Genomic DNA, 22,821 nt, shown 5'->3' with positions numbered 1-22,821 from the left:
ACTTCAACTCCGTGAGCTGCCATTCCTGCTGATCACAGCAATGGCTAACTGAAGATGAAGGCTGGGAAAATCTCCCACGGATGAAGAACTAATCTGTCCAACTGCAGACTGTTTGACTTGGGAGCAGAGCACTTAATATCGCTACTCCTTGGCGATAGGTGTATCGCCTTACTGGAAATATGCTGGGACTGTCGCTCAAACTGTCCTCTGTGTCACTATTGGGAATTCCACCTTTTCACAAACACGACAATCGTCATCAGGGGTACGCAGATTTCTGTGGGCAAGTGTAAGAGCAATTACACTCAATGAGAGTGTTGAGGCTTTGGCAGACGTCTGCAGTCAGGCTAAGCTCCACCCTGCACAAGGCCACAGAAGTGAGCACAGACAACACTGGGTGCTAAGACCACAGGTTCCATAATGGGCACTGACACATCACTCACCACATTCGTGTTACGCCTATGCAGCACAGTTGCTATCAGGCTGCACTAGGAGGAGACTGAATCACGGTAAAACTCTAAGCAAAAAATGGATGTTAATTTAAAGCTGTCTCATTGACACCTTGGGCATGACATGGGTCCTCACCCTGCCTCTCTGCTTGACCATCCTGAGCCCTCATAGGCAGACACATCCAGCAAAATAATTTAGTTTCATTACCAAAACACAACTGAACTCTTTTGTTTGCACTCAAAAAATTACATTTTACCAGTCAGACGTAATTACTCCCTCCACTCCCAATTTTCGAACCGTTGATCTAGGAGAATTAGTAACAAAATATACCTGGTTCAAAAAAGTTTTATTGAGTACAAAAATCAAAAATATTGCAGGAAACGTAGATTTTTTATTCCGTTTACCAAATTAAAATTGCTACATTTCTTATTACTTTAGTGTAACATTAAACCAATGAATCTAGTTTGTTTGTTAATATATTAAGTCACTGACGTCAAAATTTTAAACATAGCTGCAGTGGCGAAGGTTAATAAATGATCTAAGAAAATCAGCCAACCAGTTGCAGGTGAGAAGGTTTATTGACAAACCTTGATCATTGTCTGCTTTAGAAATACATGGACAGGTAAAGTAACATATGACGATGACAAATTTTAGAGCAAAGAAGCTCATGTCAAATAACATGGAATATGTGACCATCAGTAAAACCGAATAAAACCAATTAAAAACATACTTATTGTAGCTGGGCTAAGATTAAGTCTTGAAATTAAGTATATATTGAATTAAAACGCAGTGAAACGTCCCTTATGTGGCTGGTGCCAGCCAGCAGTTGCTGCAGGGCAACAGCCACGTACGAGCTGTTTTGTTGCCTTTTAATTCCATGTGCATTTAATGTGAAGGCTTTTGCGCTTAGCCCAGCTGACGGTGACATACCGGTATATCGTGTTGCCTGACACGAGCTTGTTAGTTTTCTTTTATATCTACAACTGGTTAGCTGATTTGCTCAAATCGTTCATGCACTGACATCAGGTTCAAACATAATGCCTTGGATTCTATATGTCTACTCCCAGAAGTAACTAAGATCTTTTGAACTACATCTCCTTTACTAAGTGATGACTCTTGTCTCTTAAAATGAACGTGTTTAATCGGCCTTGTTTTTCTAGAAAACATCAACTTACCCTAGCCATTCTAAACGACAAATTTCACATGCACACTATCTAAATGACTGCTTACTTTTTCTATGTACTTTAGTCACAGCTTACTATCTTGGGTTGAAAACAGTGGCAAGTGGTTCTTCACTTCCATAAATTCTTAGTCTTTTTGTGAGGAAACACTGACGATTACCGTTCCTATTCACGTCACAAATTACGAGAACATAGCTCTATGTTTTAAGTGAGCTGAAACACAAGTCAGATTAAAGTACATTTTAAAGCTAAACCTTTGGTTTATGAAATAGGATTGAAAACGTCATTATCATGTACCTACCTTAAAAGACACAATTTAGATTGGTATTTACAAATAAAAATCAAAGCAATCAGTTTCAGCACCACATTCGATATCTGTCATATAGGGAACGAAAAATCAACTGACAGTGTCGCCAACTTTGAAATTCATAATTTCTGTGTTACATTGATTCACTAACAGACTAGACAAACCAATCTTTTAATGTAATTCCCGTTTGTCTCCCGATACGGTACCACAGAACTTTTCTGGAAGTTTTATTTCGGTTCAACCATTTCTTCTACTGGCTCTGTTTTACAATACCGCATTTACTACTGTTTCTATGTGGCGCCGTCGTTCACCCAGTCTTGTTTTAAGAGGAAGCACACAGACGTATTCTTTCACAAACCCATACCAACAAAAAAATCACACATTGTGAGATCAGGCGACCTAGGAGACCAATGGTGCAATGTAAGAGCCGTACGACCCTTACGAACGATACATAGTTGACGTAGCTCATTGTTGAGAAAAAGTTACACGCAACTGGCAGTGCAATGACGCTCTGTCCTCTTGAAACTGTTATTTTATGCGTGTTATATCAATTGTGCAAAAACCAGAACTCCATCAAGGTACATAATTCTTGTAACTATCTTTCCTGGGGGAAAAAAAAAAAAGAAAGTACGCAAATCTCATGAATCTGAGATCTGAGGAGACAGGGTCTCGTGCTCGACTGTGGCACTGCACTTCAGAACGTAGCCCCACCACTGACCACTAAACGTCAAAGGAACTTGTAATCATTCATCTCCAAGCCCAGAATGAACTCATCGAACTCTATGTGATTTTATCATTATCTTGAAAGGGCTATACCAATTGAATCTGTGTGGTTTCAAACACAAATGTAGCCACAAAACACGTATTCATAAGAGAATTCTGAAAGTTGCTCTAACTTAATAAGTGAAGTCCTTAGAGATATATGTAATGCATCAGTGACATAGGTAATTTTTTCAGACATTACAATATGCAATTTGTAAACCACCTTATAAGAAAGAATTAAATAATTATCGCCCAGTTTCCTTACTGACATCTTTTTCCAAAATATTTGAAACACTAACGTACTCAAAAGCAGGCTCACATTCAAGCAGAAAACATTCGTCGTATCATAGTTCAGATTCCAAAAGAGTTGCTCAACTGAGAATACTATTTGCATATTCATGAACCAGATATTGCAAACTTTATACAATAAAATATCGCCAGTTGCTATTTCCTCTGATATTTCCAAGGTGTTTGATTATGTAGATCATGTTACACTCTTAGAAAAAGTTAAGTTTTTGTGAAATTGTTGGTTTTACATACAACTAATCTGAATTATACTTAACAAACAGAACGCAAAAAGTTGTGCTGCATAATTAAAACGATGATCGAGAGGTAAAAAGTTTTACTGACAGGGTAGAAATCACAAAGAGGGTCCCACAGGGTTCAATTTGGGCCTACTCCTATTCCTAACATATGTGAATGACATTCCACTTAACATTCAAGAAGCAGAATTGGTACTTTTCGCAAATGATGCTAGCGTTTTAATACATCGAATTAGGGAGAAAGCAGCAGAAGAGACCGTTAATGACATTTTTCAAAGAATTATTAAGTGATTCCCTGAAAATTGACTCTCTCTTAATTTTCATTTCTGTACAACAAATAGAGTCACACTACCAGCGGATGTAGCACATGGAGAGGAACCAGTAAATAGGGTAGAATGCTCCAGATTTTTTGGTGTACATACTGACGAAAATTTGAAGTGGAAGATGCATATTACTGAGCTTCTCGAGCAGTTAAGTTCATCTTTTGCTCTTTGTACAACTGCTGACATATTCTGCTTATAATGTCTTATGGAATAATTTTCTGCGGTATCTCATCACTCAGAATGATTGTATTGATTGCACAAAAGCGATCAATAAAAATAGTATGTGATGTTCACCCACTTCGTCGTTTAGGTGCCTCTTCAAGGAGTTAACAGCCCATCACAGTTCGAGAAGAATAGTGATGGCCACACCTACAAAACAAGAGGAAAAAATGGCCTTTATTACCCATTGTTAAACGTGTCAGTGGCTCAGAATGGAGTTCAATATGCAGCAACAAAATTTTTTTTTCATTTTCCCAAGACACAAAATGTCTCACAGAAATTGAAGAAAGTTTTAAATCTAAACTAAAATCATTTCTCCTCAACAATTCCTATTCCATTAACGAATTTCTGTTTAAAAATTGGTACCTGTGAAACGAGAAACCAGTTTTTAAGTGTAGTTGCATGAACAGAGCTGTAAAATAATAGTAGTGGAGCAAAGTTCATACGAGCCCATTTTGTTAGTGTGGGTTGCCTACATCAGGGGCAGATATGGAATATTGTTTTAGGGGAAATCAGTTTGTGGAGGCTGGATTTCTCTTGCTCATCATTCTCTGCTGTTTGGAAACATGTAGGTCTTGTAAGAAGTAATTACATGGGGCAAACATGTTGCATAACCTAATGTTCAGCGCTGTACTCTGGGTGTCTTAATGTTTGGCCCTTTGTTGGCACCTAACCTATTGTCCTGTTAACTGGTTTTCCATGTCACCCCCATTTCCTTAAACTATTCCACCGCCTTTGATACGAAATTAAGTAATTAGTTATGTCCTCCCACCATTTTCTGGTACACTTTTCGAATTTCACATGCCTCAACGGAAGAAAAAATGACTGTTTCCCTGCTTTAGATTGCTTTCATGTCGACGGCTTCCCAGATTCCTCTTGCTGTCGCATACTTACCCCCATGTACAAATTGTTATGTGCCAAGCAGAAAACACGCAGGTACCTCCTCAATTTCCCCGCATTTCACATAGGTATGAATAGGGGGTCGCTACACTTTCAACTACCTAATTTCTACTACTATTCCAGTCACCCAGCTACCCGCTGCTTTGCAAAAACACCTTATTCTACCAAGCATCGATAGATAGTCTCCATTCTCGTCTTTTGCATAATTAATGAGGAAAGCAGCAAAAATAGTTGCATTAGAGATATGAAAAGTTAGTCTACATTTCTTACGACCTCAATCAGCACACCATCTACTGCTTGTGCTCTTTCTCAATCAACTATGGCCTATAACCCAGTGGACATATCACCAAACCTCTGGCATGGTATCGAGACAGAATTTGTTACAAATACTGTAGAAATATCTATCTGCGGTGGCGTGAGGGATTCGTAAATATTGGTTTCATACCACGTTCCTTAGCTGAATCAGTTTCTAAACTGGGTAATTTTATTATGGCGTTGCACCATCGGCGACGTGTAAGCGCATTGTCAGTCTGATACTATACAGCAATCGCCATCACGGTATCTGTCTGGACAAAAAGCCACCTCATTCAGAGGTAATGTCATACCTCGATCTGTAGAGCAGGTACAGCTTTTAACATGGATACTTGTATGCACCTGTAGAACCAAGAATGGTTCTGAAAGTAACATAAAGTAGTTGTTGGGATCGGATTTTTTAACATCTGGCAGTCTGTAAGACGATTAAACCTCTCTTTGTAAGATATGGTGGTAGCACTCGCCAGAAAAAATTATGAGACATGTCCACCCATGGTTGATTTTCTTTCAGTATTAATTCGTAACGCCAGCGATTAGTTATTGACCAAGTATTACACTCAGTAGTAGGGAGTGCATGATAGGTTTGCATTTGAGCATCAGGCTTATAAAGTATGTGTTTGTGTTCCAATATGTGCAAAGGAAATGACTATATCCAGTCATAAAGAAGGTATGGATTTGACGTGGAGTAATGCGATAGCAAGAGAAGATTATGGCAAGTCATAAGAATGGGTACCAATATTTCTATTGCCAGGGCCAAAACTGTGATCATGGTGTATTTATGATACTTCACTCATTGTTGAGTGTCATTCAGGTGAGACCGAAATGGTAACATTTAGTTGTAAGTACATGGATAAAATATATATGTGAACGATTTCATAGGATCATTCTGTCTATGTGTGCTTGGCCTGCAGCGCCGGTGACCTGTGCGGGAATGATTTACGTTTCCTGTTAACAGCAGGATCCGTCCAAATGCAAGGGCCTGTTGGAATGCAAGAATGTAACTGAGTTAACTTTGTCGTCCTCTAGATACCAGAATAGCGAACTAATACTTAGCATGTGTAGAGCAGCTTTCGTGATCGCATGGAAATATGAGAAGATTGAATAGGGACGAGAGTTGCACTGGACTGTTACTCCGTCCCATGTAAATTGTTTGGTTGACTGCTTCTGCACAATTCCCGCCTTTATTTAGTTGAGAAGTTGTGGTGTGTGCAACTAGCAGTTGAAAGTATTTGTGAGTGGAAATGTCAGTCGAGTTTTTTCACATAAAGGTCTTCGTAGACGGGATAAGCGCTAAAGTTTTGGGTTTGCAGAGAATTAATTTCAAGTCAATATCTTCCGAATTATGTTGTGTGAGTGATCAGTACGTTACTGCTGTGTGATTGATATCGAGAAGTACCGCGAAAATGGTATAATATCATGGCAAACAATGCGAAAATACATGTGTTCTTGCAATCCCAGAGTCTGCAGATGGATGTAGAAAAGCAAGCAAGCGAACAGGTCCAGACCAGAAACAGTAACGTGTTTGTGCCTAGGGGGAGCGAGTCTGAATTTGTAGTAGAGTTCTGAGAGTGACCTTGGTCTGCTGAGGGTGCTCTGGTCAAACGTAGGGAGTGGTTGACCACTGAACTTCGCAGGGAAATATCCAGTGCTGCGAGGAGTATATACGGTGCTGTCTGTCTTTGCAGTATATGTACGAATGATTTTGTATGGCACAGGATACGAATTGTATGTTTACTACATCGACATGGTTGGAGATCGGTTTTGCGCTCTAATTTTCGATCTCCTGTCCTCAGTGGGAGTAAGAGTCTTTCTGAATTTGACGATATGTAGGGGCAATTTGCAGGGATTAATTGTCCGTGCAATATGGTGATCTGTACAAAATACGATCATAATGCTCTATTTACAATCGTTGCCGGGATGTAGGAATGTCTACAAACTGATTTGAACAAGAATGGAGCTAAGGTATGTATGGAAAGTTCTTAGAAAGCAAGTGTTCAAAGATAAGTTGAAGCAGACCATCCATTTCTGGCAGGGATTCTGTCACTCATCTAGCACTATGTCATTAGGACATTTTTCTCTTCTGTATGACAGTGCTTCGAATTCTGTTTGCATAATTGTTCTGATTTCCCCCAGACTGTGCTTAGGCAGTGATCTCTTTCCAAACAACAAGAACACTTTTATGATTAAAGGTGTTTTCGCATGACTGCGCAGGCTTTTTAGCGGTGTGAACGTTTAACGTTTCTGAGACGTATATTGACATCAGGAAGAACATTTTGCTGTGAAGCATTAGCTGCACTGGGTACACGTGCATGCTAGACAAACTTGCAAGTTCCAGGAGGATCGCAAGGAACGATGTACCCTGTGGTATTCTTGGAAGTATTCCAACATCTCTCTCTCCATGCTGGACCTTATGCATCATCGCGCCAGCAATGGTACATAGGTGAATACATATTTCGACAGTTATTTCTCAGGTGTCAATTATGAAAGAGATGCCTCATCCTTGTGGGACCCAAACGGTTGCGTTGTAGCTTCGCGGGGACTGCCGATGCCCCAAGTCTGGCGCTCGTGTCGGGTGTTGGGTGCAGGATGTGTATTTTACTAGCGATCTTTTGTTTAAAACTACATTCCATCTACATCTACATCTACATATATACTCCGCTAGCCACTAAGCTGGTGCCGAGATGGTTCCTTTGAAAGGGCACGGCCGATTTCCTTCCCAATCCTTCCCTAACCCGAGCTTGCGCTCCGTCTCTAATGACCTCGTTGTCGACGGGACGTTAAACACTAACCACCACCCACCACCACTAAGCGGTGTGTGGTAGAGGGCACTACTCGTGCCAAAGTCATATTTCCCCCCCCCCCCCCCCTCTCTTTCACTCGCAGATCACGTGACGGGAAAACGACTGTCTGAACACCTCAGTACAAGCTCTAATTTCCCTTATTTTTGTATGGTATCATTGTGCGGTATGAAAGTTGGTGGTAATAATATTTGCTCCACATCTTTGGTGAAGATAGGATTTTGGAATTTAGTGAGCAGCCCCTTCCATCTAGCATATCGTCTATCTGCAAGTGTGTCCCAATTCCACTCTTTCAATGACATTTGTAACACTCTCGCAATGGCTAAATGTACCAGTCACGAATCTTGTAATTCTTCTTTGGATCTTCTCAATCACTTGAATCAGACCTAACTGGTATGGGGCTGCGCATACAGACAAACAATACTCTAAGACCCAATAGGATGCTACAAATTAAAGAACTACCCCATACATGTGAAGAATATCGATTTAATTAATTTGTATAAAATTTGCATAAATTTTTTATAACAACGTGGTGTTAGCGGTATAATAGTTAAGGGGAGGCTGTGTTGAGTGGGTGACATGGAGCAGAACAGCAGGTTAAGTGCAGAACATTAAGCTAATCAGAATAATTCTTATGTAAAACGCATTACAATAGTTTAAGGGGGTGGGTGAGAGAAGAATGCGCTAGAAATGACGTTCAAAAGCAGTGAAATTCTAAAAGTGTACCAGAAAATGGTGGGAGGATATAACTAATTACTTAATTTGGTATCAAAGGTGGTGAAATAGTTTAAGGAAATATGGATGACACGGAAGACCAGTTAACAGGACAATAGGTTACATGCTGACAAAGGGCCGAACATTAGGTTAAGACACCCAGAGTACAGTGCTGAACATTAATTTATGCAACATGTTTGCCCCATGTAATTACTTCTTACAAGACCTACATGTTTCCAAACAGCAGAGAATGATGAGCAAGAGAAATCCAAAAGCCACAAACAGATTTTTTTATAAATAAACAATATACCCTTTCCATATATTCCATACACTGCCTTGAATCGCCTAAAACAATACTCCATACACAGCAATCGATTTCCTTCCAAATGCCCGATCAACTGAATCTTTTTTCCGCCATTTTCTGGGGAGGAGAGGGGGAGGGAGGGGTTTACTGGGTGGGTAGTGGCTATTTAATTGATCAATTTAATTAAGTAGTCAATCAACTGATAGTAGTGACAGGGTGTATTCCAATAACTCAGACCTGAAAAGCGTTGAATCCCCTATAATAATGTTCCATATGCAAGAATCGATTTCCCTCCAAATGACCGATCAATGGAGTCTTTTTCTCGCCATTTTCTGGGGGAGAAGGAGAGGGTGGGAGGGGAGGGGGTTTACCAGAAGGGGAGAGGTTAATTAAGTAATCAACAAACTTATAGTAGTGACAGGGGCTATTCCAGTAACTCAGACCTGAAAGTGTATCTGTAGCAGTGAGGGAGAGCTTTTCCTGAGGGGGGAGGAGAGTGGGAGGGGGTGGGGGAACAACAGGGTAAGTGCCTGTCAATCAAAAGAAAGGATCCTTTTAGCAGAACAAAAGATTAAGAATCTGTCAATCAAAGGAGAACAACAGGTTTGCTCCTGCATACCTGCCCCTGCATACCTGCCCCTGATGTAGGCAACCCACACTAACAAAATGGGCTTGTAGAAATTTTGCTCCACTACTAATAATGTGTTCATAAATGTTAACGTTAAACATTTATACATATCCTGTAAAGTGACTCGTTCAACATCATTTCAATAAAAGAATCGTTCATGAGCTATGGAGCATGTAACAAATTATGCACACAAGTGAGGAATGGATGGTTCTCGGCTGCAACAAGGAGTTGACTTCTGCGAACTACATGCAAGACTCTGTTCAGTGTTCTCTACATCTTGTACGAGCACATGGGGCTGACCTGTGGACTTCCTCGTACATAAACAACAAGTGTCTTGAAATATCTGGCGCCATCATCGAATGATTTGGACTGTAGGACGTGCAGTGCAGTACTCTCGACTAAAATATCACCGCACAGTTGTAACTAAATTGCACCTGCTGAAATGGAGAATGCAAACGCCATTTGTTGCAATGTTATTGTTATATTGACTTGACGTCCATTGGGCAATGAAAAAGCGAGTGAGCAGGCAGACCAATAGAGACAACCACTGATGTCAACTTACAATTGGCGTCAATGTAATTATTTTGATGGATAGCTAAGTTAAAATTGTCCCCCAAGTTTATGTCTTCATTCATGTAGAAGATATAGTCTTCTGAAATCCGATAAATCTTTTAAACACTTTGTACAAAGTTTGCTGACGATGAAAGACGGCGGTGCCTTCCGGGGCAGGCCACTGCCATGGTAATACCCAGCAGGCACTTCCCCTTTCATTTTGTTTCGGTGATTATCATATAGTTTTATTCGGCTTTGGTGCATCTAAATTTTCCCTGATTGATATTAATCTGATGGACTATTAGCGTTAGGGTAAACCACTGATTGATTTCACAGTACCTTTATGATTTGAGTAGTAATAGTAGATTTAAACTCGGCTATAGAGACAGATTTTTGGACGCTGGAGGTGCACTTCCCCTTTCATTTTGTTTCGGTGATTATCATATAGTTTTATTCGGCTTTGGTGCATCTAAATTTTCCCTGATTGATATTAATCTGATGGACTATTAGCGTTAGGGTAAACCACTGATTGATTTCACAGTACCTTTATTATTTGAGTAGCAATAGTAGATTTAAACTCGGCTATAGAGACAGATTTTTGGACGCTGGAGGTGACCATGGATTTAGGGGGAGCTTTAGAACTTTCCCCCAGCAGCAAGCGAGTTCGCGGGTTCCTTTGTAGTCACCGAACTGGCCGTGGGCCCTGGAGGGCAGTGGTTTATGGGCTGCCATTCTGGTGGTCGGCCTTGTTCCGCTAGCGGCCAAACAAGAGGGTGGGAACACTGTGTCTGAATGCGAAATGACACTTCTTTAGAAACTGACAGCGCCGGGCATCCTGGCGCCGGCTTAACCGCTTTATTAGCGAGTGGATGTGATTTGGGAGCCTGGTCTGCTTATCCCTTGCGCGGGTCCAGGTACAGTGGCGTCAGGCAGGCGCCCGGCTAATGTGTTTATTACAAGAACAGGCGTACCTCGTGAGATGGGATGACGAGTTTCTCCAGATGTCACGTTTCTTAGATGGCGCCGCTCCTCGCCGAAACGGCGCCCACTAAATCGTTTTATGGACTAGATGGAGCTTGTTTTCTATAGGAGGCTTCTGTCATCTTCTGAAATGCGCCGGGGCTTTGGCTGCAGGACCTCCAGGTACAGTGTGCTGTTTTTTCGGAGGACAGAACGTGTACTGCACTGCAGTGATAGGTTGAGGAAGATTGGGTCTCCTTGCGCAGTAACCACTGCTGGTTCATGATACGAGGGGCGTTTGAAAAGTCCGTTCAAAAATAAAAACTACTTACGTGTTTGGGGTAAGCCTTTTTTGTTTTTCGACATAGTATCCTTTTAGACTTATACTCTTCGTCCAACGCTGTTCTAATTTGTTGATCTCTTCAGAATAATAGGAATTGTCCAGGTCTGAAAAATAGCTATTAGTTGCTGCAATCACCTCCTCGTTTGAATAAAATCTTTGTCCCACCAGTAGTCCAAGGGAGCCAAGGCTGGAGAATAGGGGGCATGTGAAACGAGTTGAAATCCTTTTTCCATTAATTTTGCGACCACAACTGCTGAGGTGTGTGCTGGTGCATTCTCGTGTTGGAAAAGGACCTTTTTGCGGTCCAATGGCCGGCGTTTTTCTTGCAGCTCGGTTTTCAAACGGTCCAATAACGATGAATAATATGCACCTGTAATAGTTTTACCCTTTTCCAGATAGTCGATGACGTTTATCCCTTGCTAATCCCAAAAGACAGTCACCATAACCTTTCTGGCCCTCGGTAACCCATTGTTTAGATTGTTGTTTGGTCTCAGGTGTATTGTAATATATCCATGAGTCATCCACAGTGACGGAACGATGCTTAAAGTCTTGCGGATTATTCCTGAACAGCTGCAAACCATCCTTGCAACACTTCACACGATTCCGTTTTTGATCAAGCGTGAGCAATCGCGGAATCCATCTTGCGGATAGCTTTCTCATGTCCAAATGTTTATGCAATGCCACGCGGGATTAGCCGAGCGGTCTGAGGCGCTCCAGTCATGGACTGTACGGCTGGTCCCGGCGGAGGTTCGAGTCCTCCCTCGGGCATGGGTATGTGTGTTTGTCCTTAGGATAATTTAGGTAAAATTGTGTGTAAGCTTAGGGACTGATGACCTTAGCAGTTAAGCCCCATAAGATTTCACATACATTTGAACATTTTTTTGTTTATGCAAAATATTATCACTTACAGCACGGTGCCCATACGTAATACGGGCGCGGCCGCCCTAACATTGGCGACGGTGCCCGTATACCGTACGGGCGAGCCTTTATTTGGCTCCGTAAGCGCGTTTAGTGCGTCTCCAAAGCAGTTTCGTCAACTAATGTGGAGGTATTTTATTCTTCTTCCGCAAGAGGCAAGCACTTATCGGCTATCTCATCCTGGGAGCGGCTGGGAGCACTGGAAAGACGAAGTTACCTGCAGTTCATTTACAGGTGTTTACGATCGTGAAAATATCGCGCAGCGAGTTGACAGAGGCAGAGATCTTACATATTCTTTATGAAGATGCAGGATCTTAAATTGACGATTCTGACAGAGGATTCGTACTCTCCAGACGAAAGTACAAGTGACGATTCAGGTATGTATATGTCTCAATTGTTCATAAAGTGAAGAGTTCGTTACCGCGTTTTGTATTGTGAGTAATGTTCATTACTTCACTTGCTTTTAGTACCAATCTTGGCATTTTTTTTTTTTTCTATGCAGACAATGGTACAGACGATCAATCACCATCTGTGGTACCTGGTTGTGTGTCACTGACTGCGCACAAAGAGCAAGATTGGTCGGAACCAGACGATCAGCCAGCACTGCCAGATTTCCAGGAAGTAGTCGGCTCATCAAAAGTGAAACGAATCTGTACGCTGTTAACGTTATCACGACAATGAAACGCAAAGGTAGCCCGAAAATAAACTCTGTTGGACATAAGTGGTCTGCAGTAAAATTGCAAGAGATTTACTGGTCTCTCAGTATTATTTTGCGTATGTGCGTGGTCAAATTGCCGAAAATCAGTGATTATTGGTCAACAGACCCATTTCCGCAGACAGGATTTGCGAGTAAATTGTTGAGTCACGATCGATTTTGCCCTACATTGTCGATGTTACATTTGAATGACAATGCTACGTTCATTAGCAGAGGCAAAGAAAAGCATGACCCACTTCACAAAGTGAGGCCGTTTTTCGATTTCTTTGCGAATAAAAGCAAAAGCAGTTTTCATCCAGGCATGAATCTGGCAACAGGTGAGGCAATGTGTCCCTTTCGTGGTAGAATAGGCTTCAGAGTATACATGAAAAGCAAATTCAATAAATATGGGATAAAATTGGTTGTTCTCTGCGATTCATCAACTGGTTATATGCTAAACTGTGATGTATATACAGGTTCTGCAGGCAGTGTTGACAATAGTATCCAGGGCATTGTAAAAGGTACTGTTCACAGTACTTTGGCGAAGGACATTGGATTTATATGGATAGGTACTACACTAGTCCATCTCTTTTGGACATGTTGTGGGAAAATAAAGCTATTGGAGTGGGAACTGTAATGAAAAACAGGACAGGTTTGCGACGAATATTCTGAACACTAAAATTAAAAGAAAAAGATAGTTTTTCAAAGGAAACACCATCTCTTGCAGTCAAAAGGAGATGTTTTTTGTCTTTCCATAAAGCATAAGTCTACCAGCACTAGTATTCAACTGAGGGCCAAAGGTGGAATAGCAGAAATTGTAAAGCCAGCCTTTATCATTGATTACAATAAGTATAAAGCAAGGGTCGACAGAGCGGATCAGTTCTCCAGCTATTAACCGTTTGCCCGAAAAACTTTGAAGTGGTGGTAAAAGCTGATTTTTCCACTTGTTTATCGTGTCAACTGTCAACAGTTTTATTTGATATAAAGAGAACACTAGGAAGAATGTATCCCTAGTAGACTATATTCACAGAGGGGAAGAAATTGGCTGAGAAGGGCGGAAATATTTTTCAGCAACAAGCCGCTTCGTCCTCACAAATTGAGAGGACATTTGCAAGGCACTTTCCAGAGGAGGTCCCACCCACTGCAAATAAGGTGAATACTACTAGGAATTGCAAAGTATGTTCAGACAGGGGGAAGAAAGAGACGGGTAAGCGCATCAGGAAGGAAAGTAAACGGTGGTGCAAGGACTGTAGCGTTGGCCTTTGCGTCCCACAGTGTTTCTAGGATTTTCACACAAAGGCTAACTACATCTGAACTATTAAAATACTCTAGTTTACAGGTACCTGCAGTTAGACAGTCCAGTGATATTTTGTTTTAAATTTAGATACAGTAATAATGGCATTACTCAAGAGAGAGATCATGTAAAACTTTTTTATCCACGATATTTTTGTGTATTCTTTTTTTAATTATAACACTCATTTGTATTTTATATTGTAAAATAAACTCACATTTATGTAAAGCTCTTACTTTGTCCTTTTAAATTATGCAAGAACCATATTCATATCATTTTTCTGTTCTTTGCAATCTAATTTCAAACATCCATTAAATATGCCAGCTCAAAGCCAAGTGCAGGGTGTAAAGAGGGCAGTGTTCAAAGTGTTATGTACCCATTCATTCGAGATGCCCACAGCACTAGCAATCTCACGCACCTTAACTCTTCTGTCATCCATCACAATATCATGGATTTTATCAATGATTTCTGTAGTCGTAACCTCCACAGGGCGTCCAGAACGCTCAGCATCACTTGTGCTCATATGGCCACTCCGAAAGTTTTGAAACAACTTATAAACTGTTCTAATAGAAGGTGCAAAGTCACCGTAATGTTTATCAAGCTTATCTTTAGTCTCCTGAGGCGTTTTGCCTTTCATAAAGTAATGTTTAATCACCACACGAAATTCTTTTTCGTCCATTTTTTGACGATCACTCGACGTCCTTGATTCACACGAATGCCAAACACAAAGAAATAGACCAATATGACTGAAACTTGGTGTGCGTTCTTTCCAAAGATGCTAATAACTAAACATGACATCGATACGCGCTGGTGGAGTCATCTCTCGAACTTTGCACGGACTTTTCAAACGCCCCTCGTAGGTTTATTCAAGAACGTTGGGGGAATGGCTGTTTTTTGGAAGGTTTTGAGCAATGGGAGAGGCAGGGACTTGCTTCTCGACCGCCACGGAGTACATTCGATAGAGCTCTTCCGTTTCCATAGAGAGAGCTGTTAGTTGTAAAGACGTCCTAACACCTGTGTGACACTTTATATTTTCACAGACATGAGACAATCACCGGCGGACATGGGGTCATATCCCGCAGTACGAAGCTTCGGCAGTGCCCGCACACAGACAACAACATCTCGTCTTTCACCGGCTATATCGGTAAAGTTGCGTAGATTTGGCAAATTCAGAAGCCTATCAATCGTTTTCACGGCCATCTTTTTTCGTAGCAGCCTTGTACTTGGAGTAGTCATTCCCAGTGTCCATTGGACTCTTAATTATATTTTGATGCGAGAGATTAATCAGTGGAACGATACAGCAGTGTGTGCTTGCCTAGATTGGCATCCTTCCACTCACAGTAGCCAGTCTCACTTACACGTAAATTCCAGTTATGTTCACCAAGTCTATTGCCAACCATCCTGAGTTCGCGTTAATTGTTACACGTTGAAGTTTCTGTTTATATGTTTTTTCTCTCTTGACCTTGATATTAGTTAATAAATCTCTTTGTGATACTGTCAGTCCTTGTTATTAATTTTTCAACGAGACACATTCTTATTCCCTACGATTTCATTTATTTTGTTGTGGGTTTGAAGGAATTAAATTAATTTTATACCAAATTAGCCAACTCAGGGGTGATCCACACTGGGGCACTAGTCTGGTTTCCTTGCGCTATTGATAAACGTGGCCCCTCTTGGGTGTGGTGGTTACGACTTTTTAGTCGTTTGGCAGACGAGGAACTGCTGCTACGCAGGCGACCTTGCAACGATACGAATACGCTAATCAAGGGCCCAAGCTCAAGTTTAGGGAGTCACAACTTAGATTATACCTAAACAGACCTACAACCCGTTCACAGCAAGCATTTCAATTCTTAAATTCTCAAAGCCTCGTTTTAAGCAATGGCAAACCAACAAAAATAATCTACTGATGAATAGCAGACATCGATGATTATAAACTGAATGAATATCTATTAGCAAAATTCTTTGCCATTTAGATGGGCAACAAAATAAAGTTGCGTCGACACACAGATGCACTATGAACATGAAGCCTGCAAATTGATAAACTTGTTTTTAAAATTACCGGATGTTCACCAACTAGTAGTATTGCATATTTCCATAAACACTGACACTGGAACAGAAGGTAGCAACTTACACCAATAGCGAACAGTGTTCTGTTACTTGATTTCAATGTAGGAAATGTAGGAAAGATTTGGAAGCTATGGGGATTCATTGCGCAATGAAGATAAATTTAGCTTGTAGCGGAATGTCAACAAATGTACTCAGAAGTTTGCAAATGGTGTGACATGGTAATTCCTCCTCGTCCAAATCATCATATTATATTCTGTCCCCAAAGTTTACAGCTGTTGAAGCCATCGCGATGGAAACTGCCGGCGCTGGATTACACTATTGCTGCAGTAAATACTGGTCATGGCTCAGCACACTAAAATGTTCATGATACACTCCAGTTCCGTGGTTCCCAAACGTTTCTGAGATATTAGCTCGAAAATATCACTGGAGTGGCCTTTGTCGATCTCTCTTCAGCCTATGACACTGTACAACATCAAATCATCCTAAGGAAGATTTACGACCTTACCATGGACTTCAGGCTTGCGCAAATCGTTTCCACCCTGTTGCAGAATTGGCGTTTCTTCGTAGAATTTCAAGGCAGGCGGAGCAGATGGAGAATATAAAAGACTGGGCTTCCGCAACGCAGCGTCTTAGCACCAAAGCTGTTTAGTATCTACACCAATGACCAACCACTCCCTCTCCACACAAGAAGCTTCCTATATGCAGGCCAGCCGCTGTGGCCGAGCGGTTATAGGCGCTTCAGTCCGGAACCGCGCTGCTGCTGCGGTCACAGGTTCGAAACCTGACTCTGGCATGGATGTGTGTGACGTCCTTAGGTTAGTTAGGTTTAAGTAGTTCTAAGTCTAGGGGACTGGTGATCTCAGATGTTAAGTCCCATAGTGCTTAGAGCCATTTGAACCTATATGCAGACGATCTGGCATTGGCAACTCAGGGTAAGAATTTTGAGACAGTAGAAGAAAATCTCACTGCTGCTCTGAAGATTCTCTCAGAATATTATGAGGAAAATCATCTCAAGCCAAACCCGTCAGAAACTAAAACATGTGCTTTTCATCTGAAGAACAGAGAAGCTTCTCGACACCTGCATGTGAACTGGAATGGAAAGGAGTTGGAACACTGCAGTGCTCCCGTTTACCTTGACGTTACCCTGACGCTCCCTGACCTTCAAGGCACACTGCACCAACCTTAAAGCCAAGGTTTCATCGCGAAATTGCCTACTGCGCTAGGTGACTGGTTCTGGATGGGGTGCCCACCCCTAGACAGTAAGAACAACTGCCCTGGCATTATGCTACTCCGCTTGCAAATATGCCGCTCCAGTGTGGTACAATTCTGCACATGCAAAAAAAGTGGACACCGCCCTGAATGAAACCTGCAGGCTGATCACAAGCTATCTGAAGCCAACGCCAATACAGAAGCTGTATACACTTGCAGGCATAGCCCTACCCTATATTAGACACGAGACAGCTGCTAGTAACTAGAGGCAAAAGGTCTGCAATAATCTGGCCCACCTCTTGCATGAACATCAGCCACCATCACCTCGACTGAACTCAAGAAAGAACTTTCTACATTCTTCTGTTCCAACTGACAGAGATCAACATATAGCCAGGGGTGAACTGTGGAAAAAAAAGACATCCTGTACTTCCAGAGCGAGACGTAATTGAAGAAACTCTGCCACCTGGTCACCAAGAAGGATGGTGCACATGGAAATCCTTGAACAGACTGCGCTCCAGCGTTGCAAGAACGAAGGACCACTTGAAGAAATGGGGCATCGCACAAGGCAGAGACACATTCTGTGAGTGTGGAGATGAACAACTGCAAGCCATCTCCTGAAGTGTCGTCTCTGCCAATATTCTGGTACAGGACTGGAACTGGCCTTGGCTTATAGCAACGTAGTCAATGTTGCCAAATACTGGACACAACTAGAGTAAATGTGTTTATTATGTAGAAATTGATTTCTTAGGGCTGTGCTTATTATGTAAAAATTGATTTCTTACTGGCATGTGTATTATATAAATATTGGTTTCTTACTCATTTTTCCCTATGTATTCATTTTATTACGTTTAAATGTCTTTGACTTACTCATGTATACAAATATGTATATTTTTAAATCATCACAGACTGTGCCCTGGTACTTCTGACACGATTAAGTAATAATAATAATAATAGCAAATAACAGACCCCGTGGAGGCCTGGGAAAAGAATAGGCCTCCTGTATGTTCTGCCAGTCGTAAAAGGCGACGAAAAGAACAAACCACTAATAGGGCTAACCCACCTTTTAGTGTGATTAGTTGGTTCAGGACAGAACTAATGATGCCTCGGACAAGTGCTGTCATGGTTGGGGACGACGCTTGAACCCTATGCCCGTCCACAATGGTAATGACACTACTAGCCACACAGAAAATGATTTAAATCCAAATGCTTCCTGCGACCACTTTAGAAGGAAAACAAAGACAGAGGATGAGACGGTCAGATGAAGTTAACTGACACCTCATGTTCTGTTATTACCAAGCAACAAACTTAGGAACCAACACAACTGGATACAGATCAAAAGTATACACAACATTTATTACCAGATATCCAGAATTAAAATTTTTAACAGAACAACGACTAGCTGATCAGATCCGTGTAATAATAAAAAATAACAGGATGCCCCAGTCAGAATTAGAAAACATCAAACAACAAGTACAACAAATACTGGAACAAAATAATGTGCAATCAGAAGATGAAGAAAATACAGCAATGGATTCAAACATCCCAGAGCAAACAAACAAAGAACAACACGCATCAATTAAACAATCAGAGGAAAACGAAATCTTAAGACAGCCACCAGAACAAGCACAAATAGAACATGAAGTGACACACATGTTAGATATACAAGAAAAATTTCTGCTGACATATATGGAATGCAAGGACACAAATACAGACATTAGACCATTCTTGCATAGACCACCAAATAACCCACAAGTCAAAACAACAATAACAACTATCAACACAATCATACACAACAAAATAAATGAAAATACAACTATGGAAGAGTTACAACTACTGGTTTGTATAGGAGCACTCACTACACTAAATGTACACACTAGGCAGAGATCAGAACCAACCAGCACATGGAAGAAACCCACAAAACCAGCATGGCAACACAGGCTACAGATCAGAATAGAAAAACTGAGAAAAGACATCGGACAGCTAACACAATTTATAAGAAGTGAAATATAAGACAAAAAACGAAAAAGGTTAGGTAAAATCTCGCAACAAGAAGCGATAGAACAATTAGATGAAAAGAAGCAGTAATTACAAGCATTGGCCAAACGACTTAGAAGATACAAAGAAAGTGAAAATAGAAGGAAACAAAACCAAATATTCAACACAAACCAAAAAAAATTTTACCAGACAATAGATAACACACACATTATAATAGACGATCCACCAAACATAACAGACACTTCTGGAGCAACATATGGTCAAACCCAGTACAACATAACAGACATGCATGGTGGATACAAGCAGAAACAGACACATACAAGATGATACCACAAATGCCTGAAGCGATAATTTTGCAACATGAAGTCACCCAAGCAATTAATTCTATGTGCAGTTGGAAAGCCCCTGGAAAAGAGAAAATAGCAAATTTCTGGCTAAAGAAGTTCACCTCAACACATTCACATCTAACTAAATTATTTAACAGTTACATTGCAGACCCATACACAGTCCCTGATACACTTACACAAGGAATAACTTATCTGAAACCTAAAGATCAAGCAGACACAGCAAACCCAGCAAAATATCACCCCATAACATGCCTACCAACAATATACAAAATATTAACTTCAGTCAATACACAGAAATCAATGACACATACAATACAGAACAAAATTATAAATGAAGAACAAAAAGATCGTTGCAAACGAGCACGAGGATGTAAACTGCAACTGATAATAGATGCAGAGGTGACATACCAAGCTAAAACTAAACAAAGGTCGCTACACTACGCATACATTGATTACCAAAAAGCTTTTGATAGTGTACCCCACTCATGGTTAATACAAATATTGGAAATATACAGAGTAGATCCTAAATTGATACATTTCCTAAACACAGCAATGAAAAATTGGAATACCACACTTAATATCCAAACAAATTCAAATAATATCACATCACAGCCAATACAGATTAAGTGTGGAATATACCAAGGAGACTCATTAAGTCCTTTCTGGTTCTGCCTTGCTCTGAACCCACTATCCAACATGCTAAATAATACAAATTATGGATATAATATTACTGGAACATACCAACACAAAATCACACATTTGCTATACATGGATGATCTAAAACTACCGGTAGCAACAAATCAACAACTCAACCAATTACTAAAGATACCAGAAATATTCAGAAATGATATAAATATGGCTTTTGGAACAGCATAGTCAAGGGAAAACACATTAAACAAGAATGTTACATATTGGATAACCACAGCGACTGCATAGAAGCGATGGAAAAAACAGATGCCTATAAATATCTAGGATACAGACAAAAAATAGGAATAGATAATACAAATATTAAAGAAGAACTAATAGAAAAATATAGACAAAGACTAACAAAAATATTAAAAACAGAATTGACAGCAAGAAACAAGACAAAAGTTATAAATACTTACGCTATACCAATATTGACCTACTCAATTGGAGTAGTGAAATGGTGTAACACAGACCTAGAAGCACTCAATACACTTACACGATCACAATGCCACAAATATAGAATACATCATATACATTCAGCAACAGAAAGATTCACATTAAGCAGAAAGGAAGGAGGAAGGGGATTTATCGACATAAAAAACCTACATTATGGACAGGTAGACAATTTAAGAAAATTCCTTATAGAACGAGCATAAACTAGCAAAATACACAAAGCAATCACTCATATAAATACATCGGCTACACCATTGCAATTTCATAACCACTTCTAACCCTTTAGATCAGATATGAAGAAAATAAAATGGAAATAAAAAGCACTACATGGCAAGCACCCGTATCATGTAACACAGCCACACATCGATCAAGACGCATCCAACACATGGCTAAGAAAAGGCAATATATACAGTGAGATGGAAGGATTCATGATTGCAGTACAGGATCAAACAATAAACACCAGATATTACAGCAAGTATATTATTAATGATCCCAATACCACATCAGGTAAATGCAGACTTTACAAACAACAAATAGAAACAGTAGATCACATCAGAAGCGGATGTACAATACTAGCAAATATGGAATACACCAGAAGACATGACAATGTAGCAAAAATAATACATCAACAACTTGCCATACAACATTAACAAATACAACAACAGGTTCCCACATACAAGTATGCACCACAAAATGTACTGGAGAATGATGAATACAAATTACACTGGAACAGAACCATTATAACAGATAAAACAACATCACATAACAAACCTGACATCATACTCACCAATAAAAAGAAGAAATTAACACAACTAATCGAAATATCCATACCCAATACAACAAATATACAAAATAAAACAGGAGAAAAAATTGAAAAATACATCCAACTGGCTGAAGAAGTCAAGGACCTGTGGCATCAGGATAAAGTTGACATTATACCAATTATACTATCAACTACAGGAGTCATACCACACAATATCCACCAGTACATCAACGCAATACAGCTAAATCCAAACATATATATATACAACTACAGAAATCTGTAATTATTGATACATGTTCAATTACCCGAAAGTTCCTAAATGCTATGTAACATATACCGTATGGTTAAAAGGAAATCATGCTCGATCAAGGTCCGCGTCACTTTCCATTTTTAACCAGACATAAAGTCTGAGAAAGGAAAGAAGCAATAATAATAAAGCGTTGGCCCTACAGCAATGTAGTAACCACTGCATAGTTACTGAAAATGTTGGCCCTACAGCAGTGTAGTAACTATTGCATACTTACTGTTGTGTTGTGCTGCTAATTAGTATGTTTACTGTTGTGAAGTGAATCAGAAGCAATTTATGGTCTATTGCGGGCATTACCTACAACTTCGAGAAGACATTTCCATAGATATTTAAGTGCAGAGTGGCTTAGAGGGAGATGCCTAGCGGGGCGAGATGCCTAACATTTCCGACAGGTGGTGACGTTATGCGACACCGTCATGCAGGCCGGCCAGTGAGGCCGAGCGTTTCTAGGCGCTTCAGTCTGGAACCGCGCGACCGCTACGGGCGCAGGTTCGAATCCTGCCTCAGGCATGGATATGTATGCAATCGACAAGTAATAAGTGGTACGAGTCATGATTTTGTTATCAAAAAATCAATTATTGGCCGGTTTTGGGGACTTCAATTTGACCTAAGACATTGAGATTTTGCATGAACCGAAATCTGGTACCCACATTACACGCGAAAATGCGAAAAGTGTTAATATGTAGTAAAAACCCAAGAATACATGGCGTTTTCGTCATTTGTCTTCGCAATGACGTAATCTCAGATCGTCACATTGATCGCTTTTCTCTCGGAATCGTTTACATTTATAGTCAGGAA

The 22,821-nt window shown here is 40.5% G+C and overlaps 1 protein-coding gene across 1 annotated transcript in view; it reads right to left on the bottom strand.

Moving 5' to 3' along the window:
• The window catches only part of LOC124775845 (kelch-like protein 10), an 88,267-nt gene extending 76,053 nt beyond the window's left edge, over positions 1-12,214 (bottom strand). The window contains exon 1 of the mRNA XM_047250680.1: positions 12,201-12,214. Within this exon, the coding sequence (XP_047106636.1) occupies positions 12,201-12,214 (14 nt within the window). The remainder of the gene's footprint in view (positions 1-12,200) is intronic.
• Between the last annotated feature and the right edge of the window lie 10,607 nt (positions 12,215-22,821).

Source organism: Schistocerca piceifrons, chromosome 2 (genome assembly GCF_021461385.2).
Source record: "Schistocerca piceifrons isolate TAMUIC-IGC-003096 chromosome 2, iqSchPice1.1, whole genome shotgun sequence".
Classification (NCBI taxonomy): Eukaryota; Metazoa; Arthropoda; class Insecta; order Orthoptera; family Acrididae; genus Schistocerca; species Schistocerca piceifrons.
This window is presented reverse-complemented; position numbering and strand designations above follow the sequence as displayed.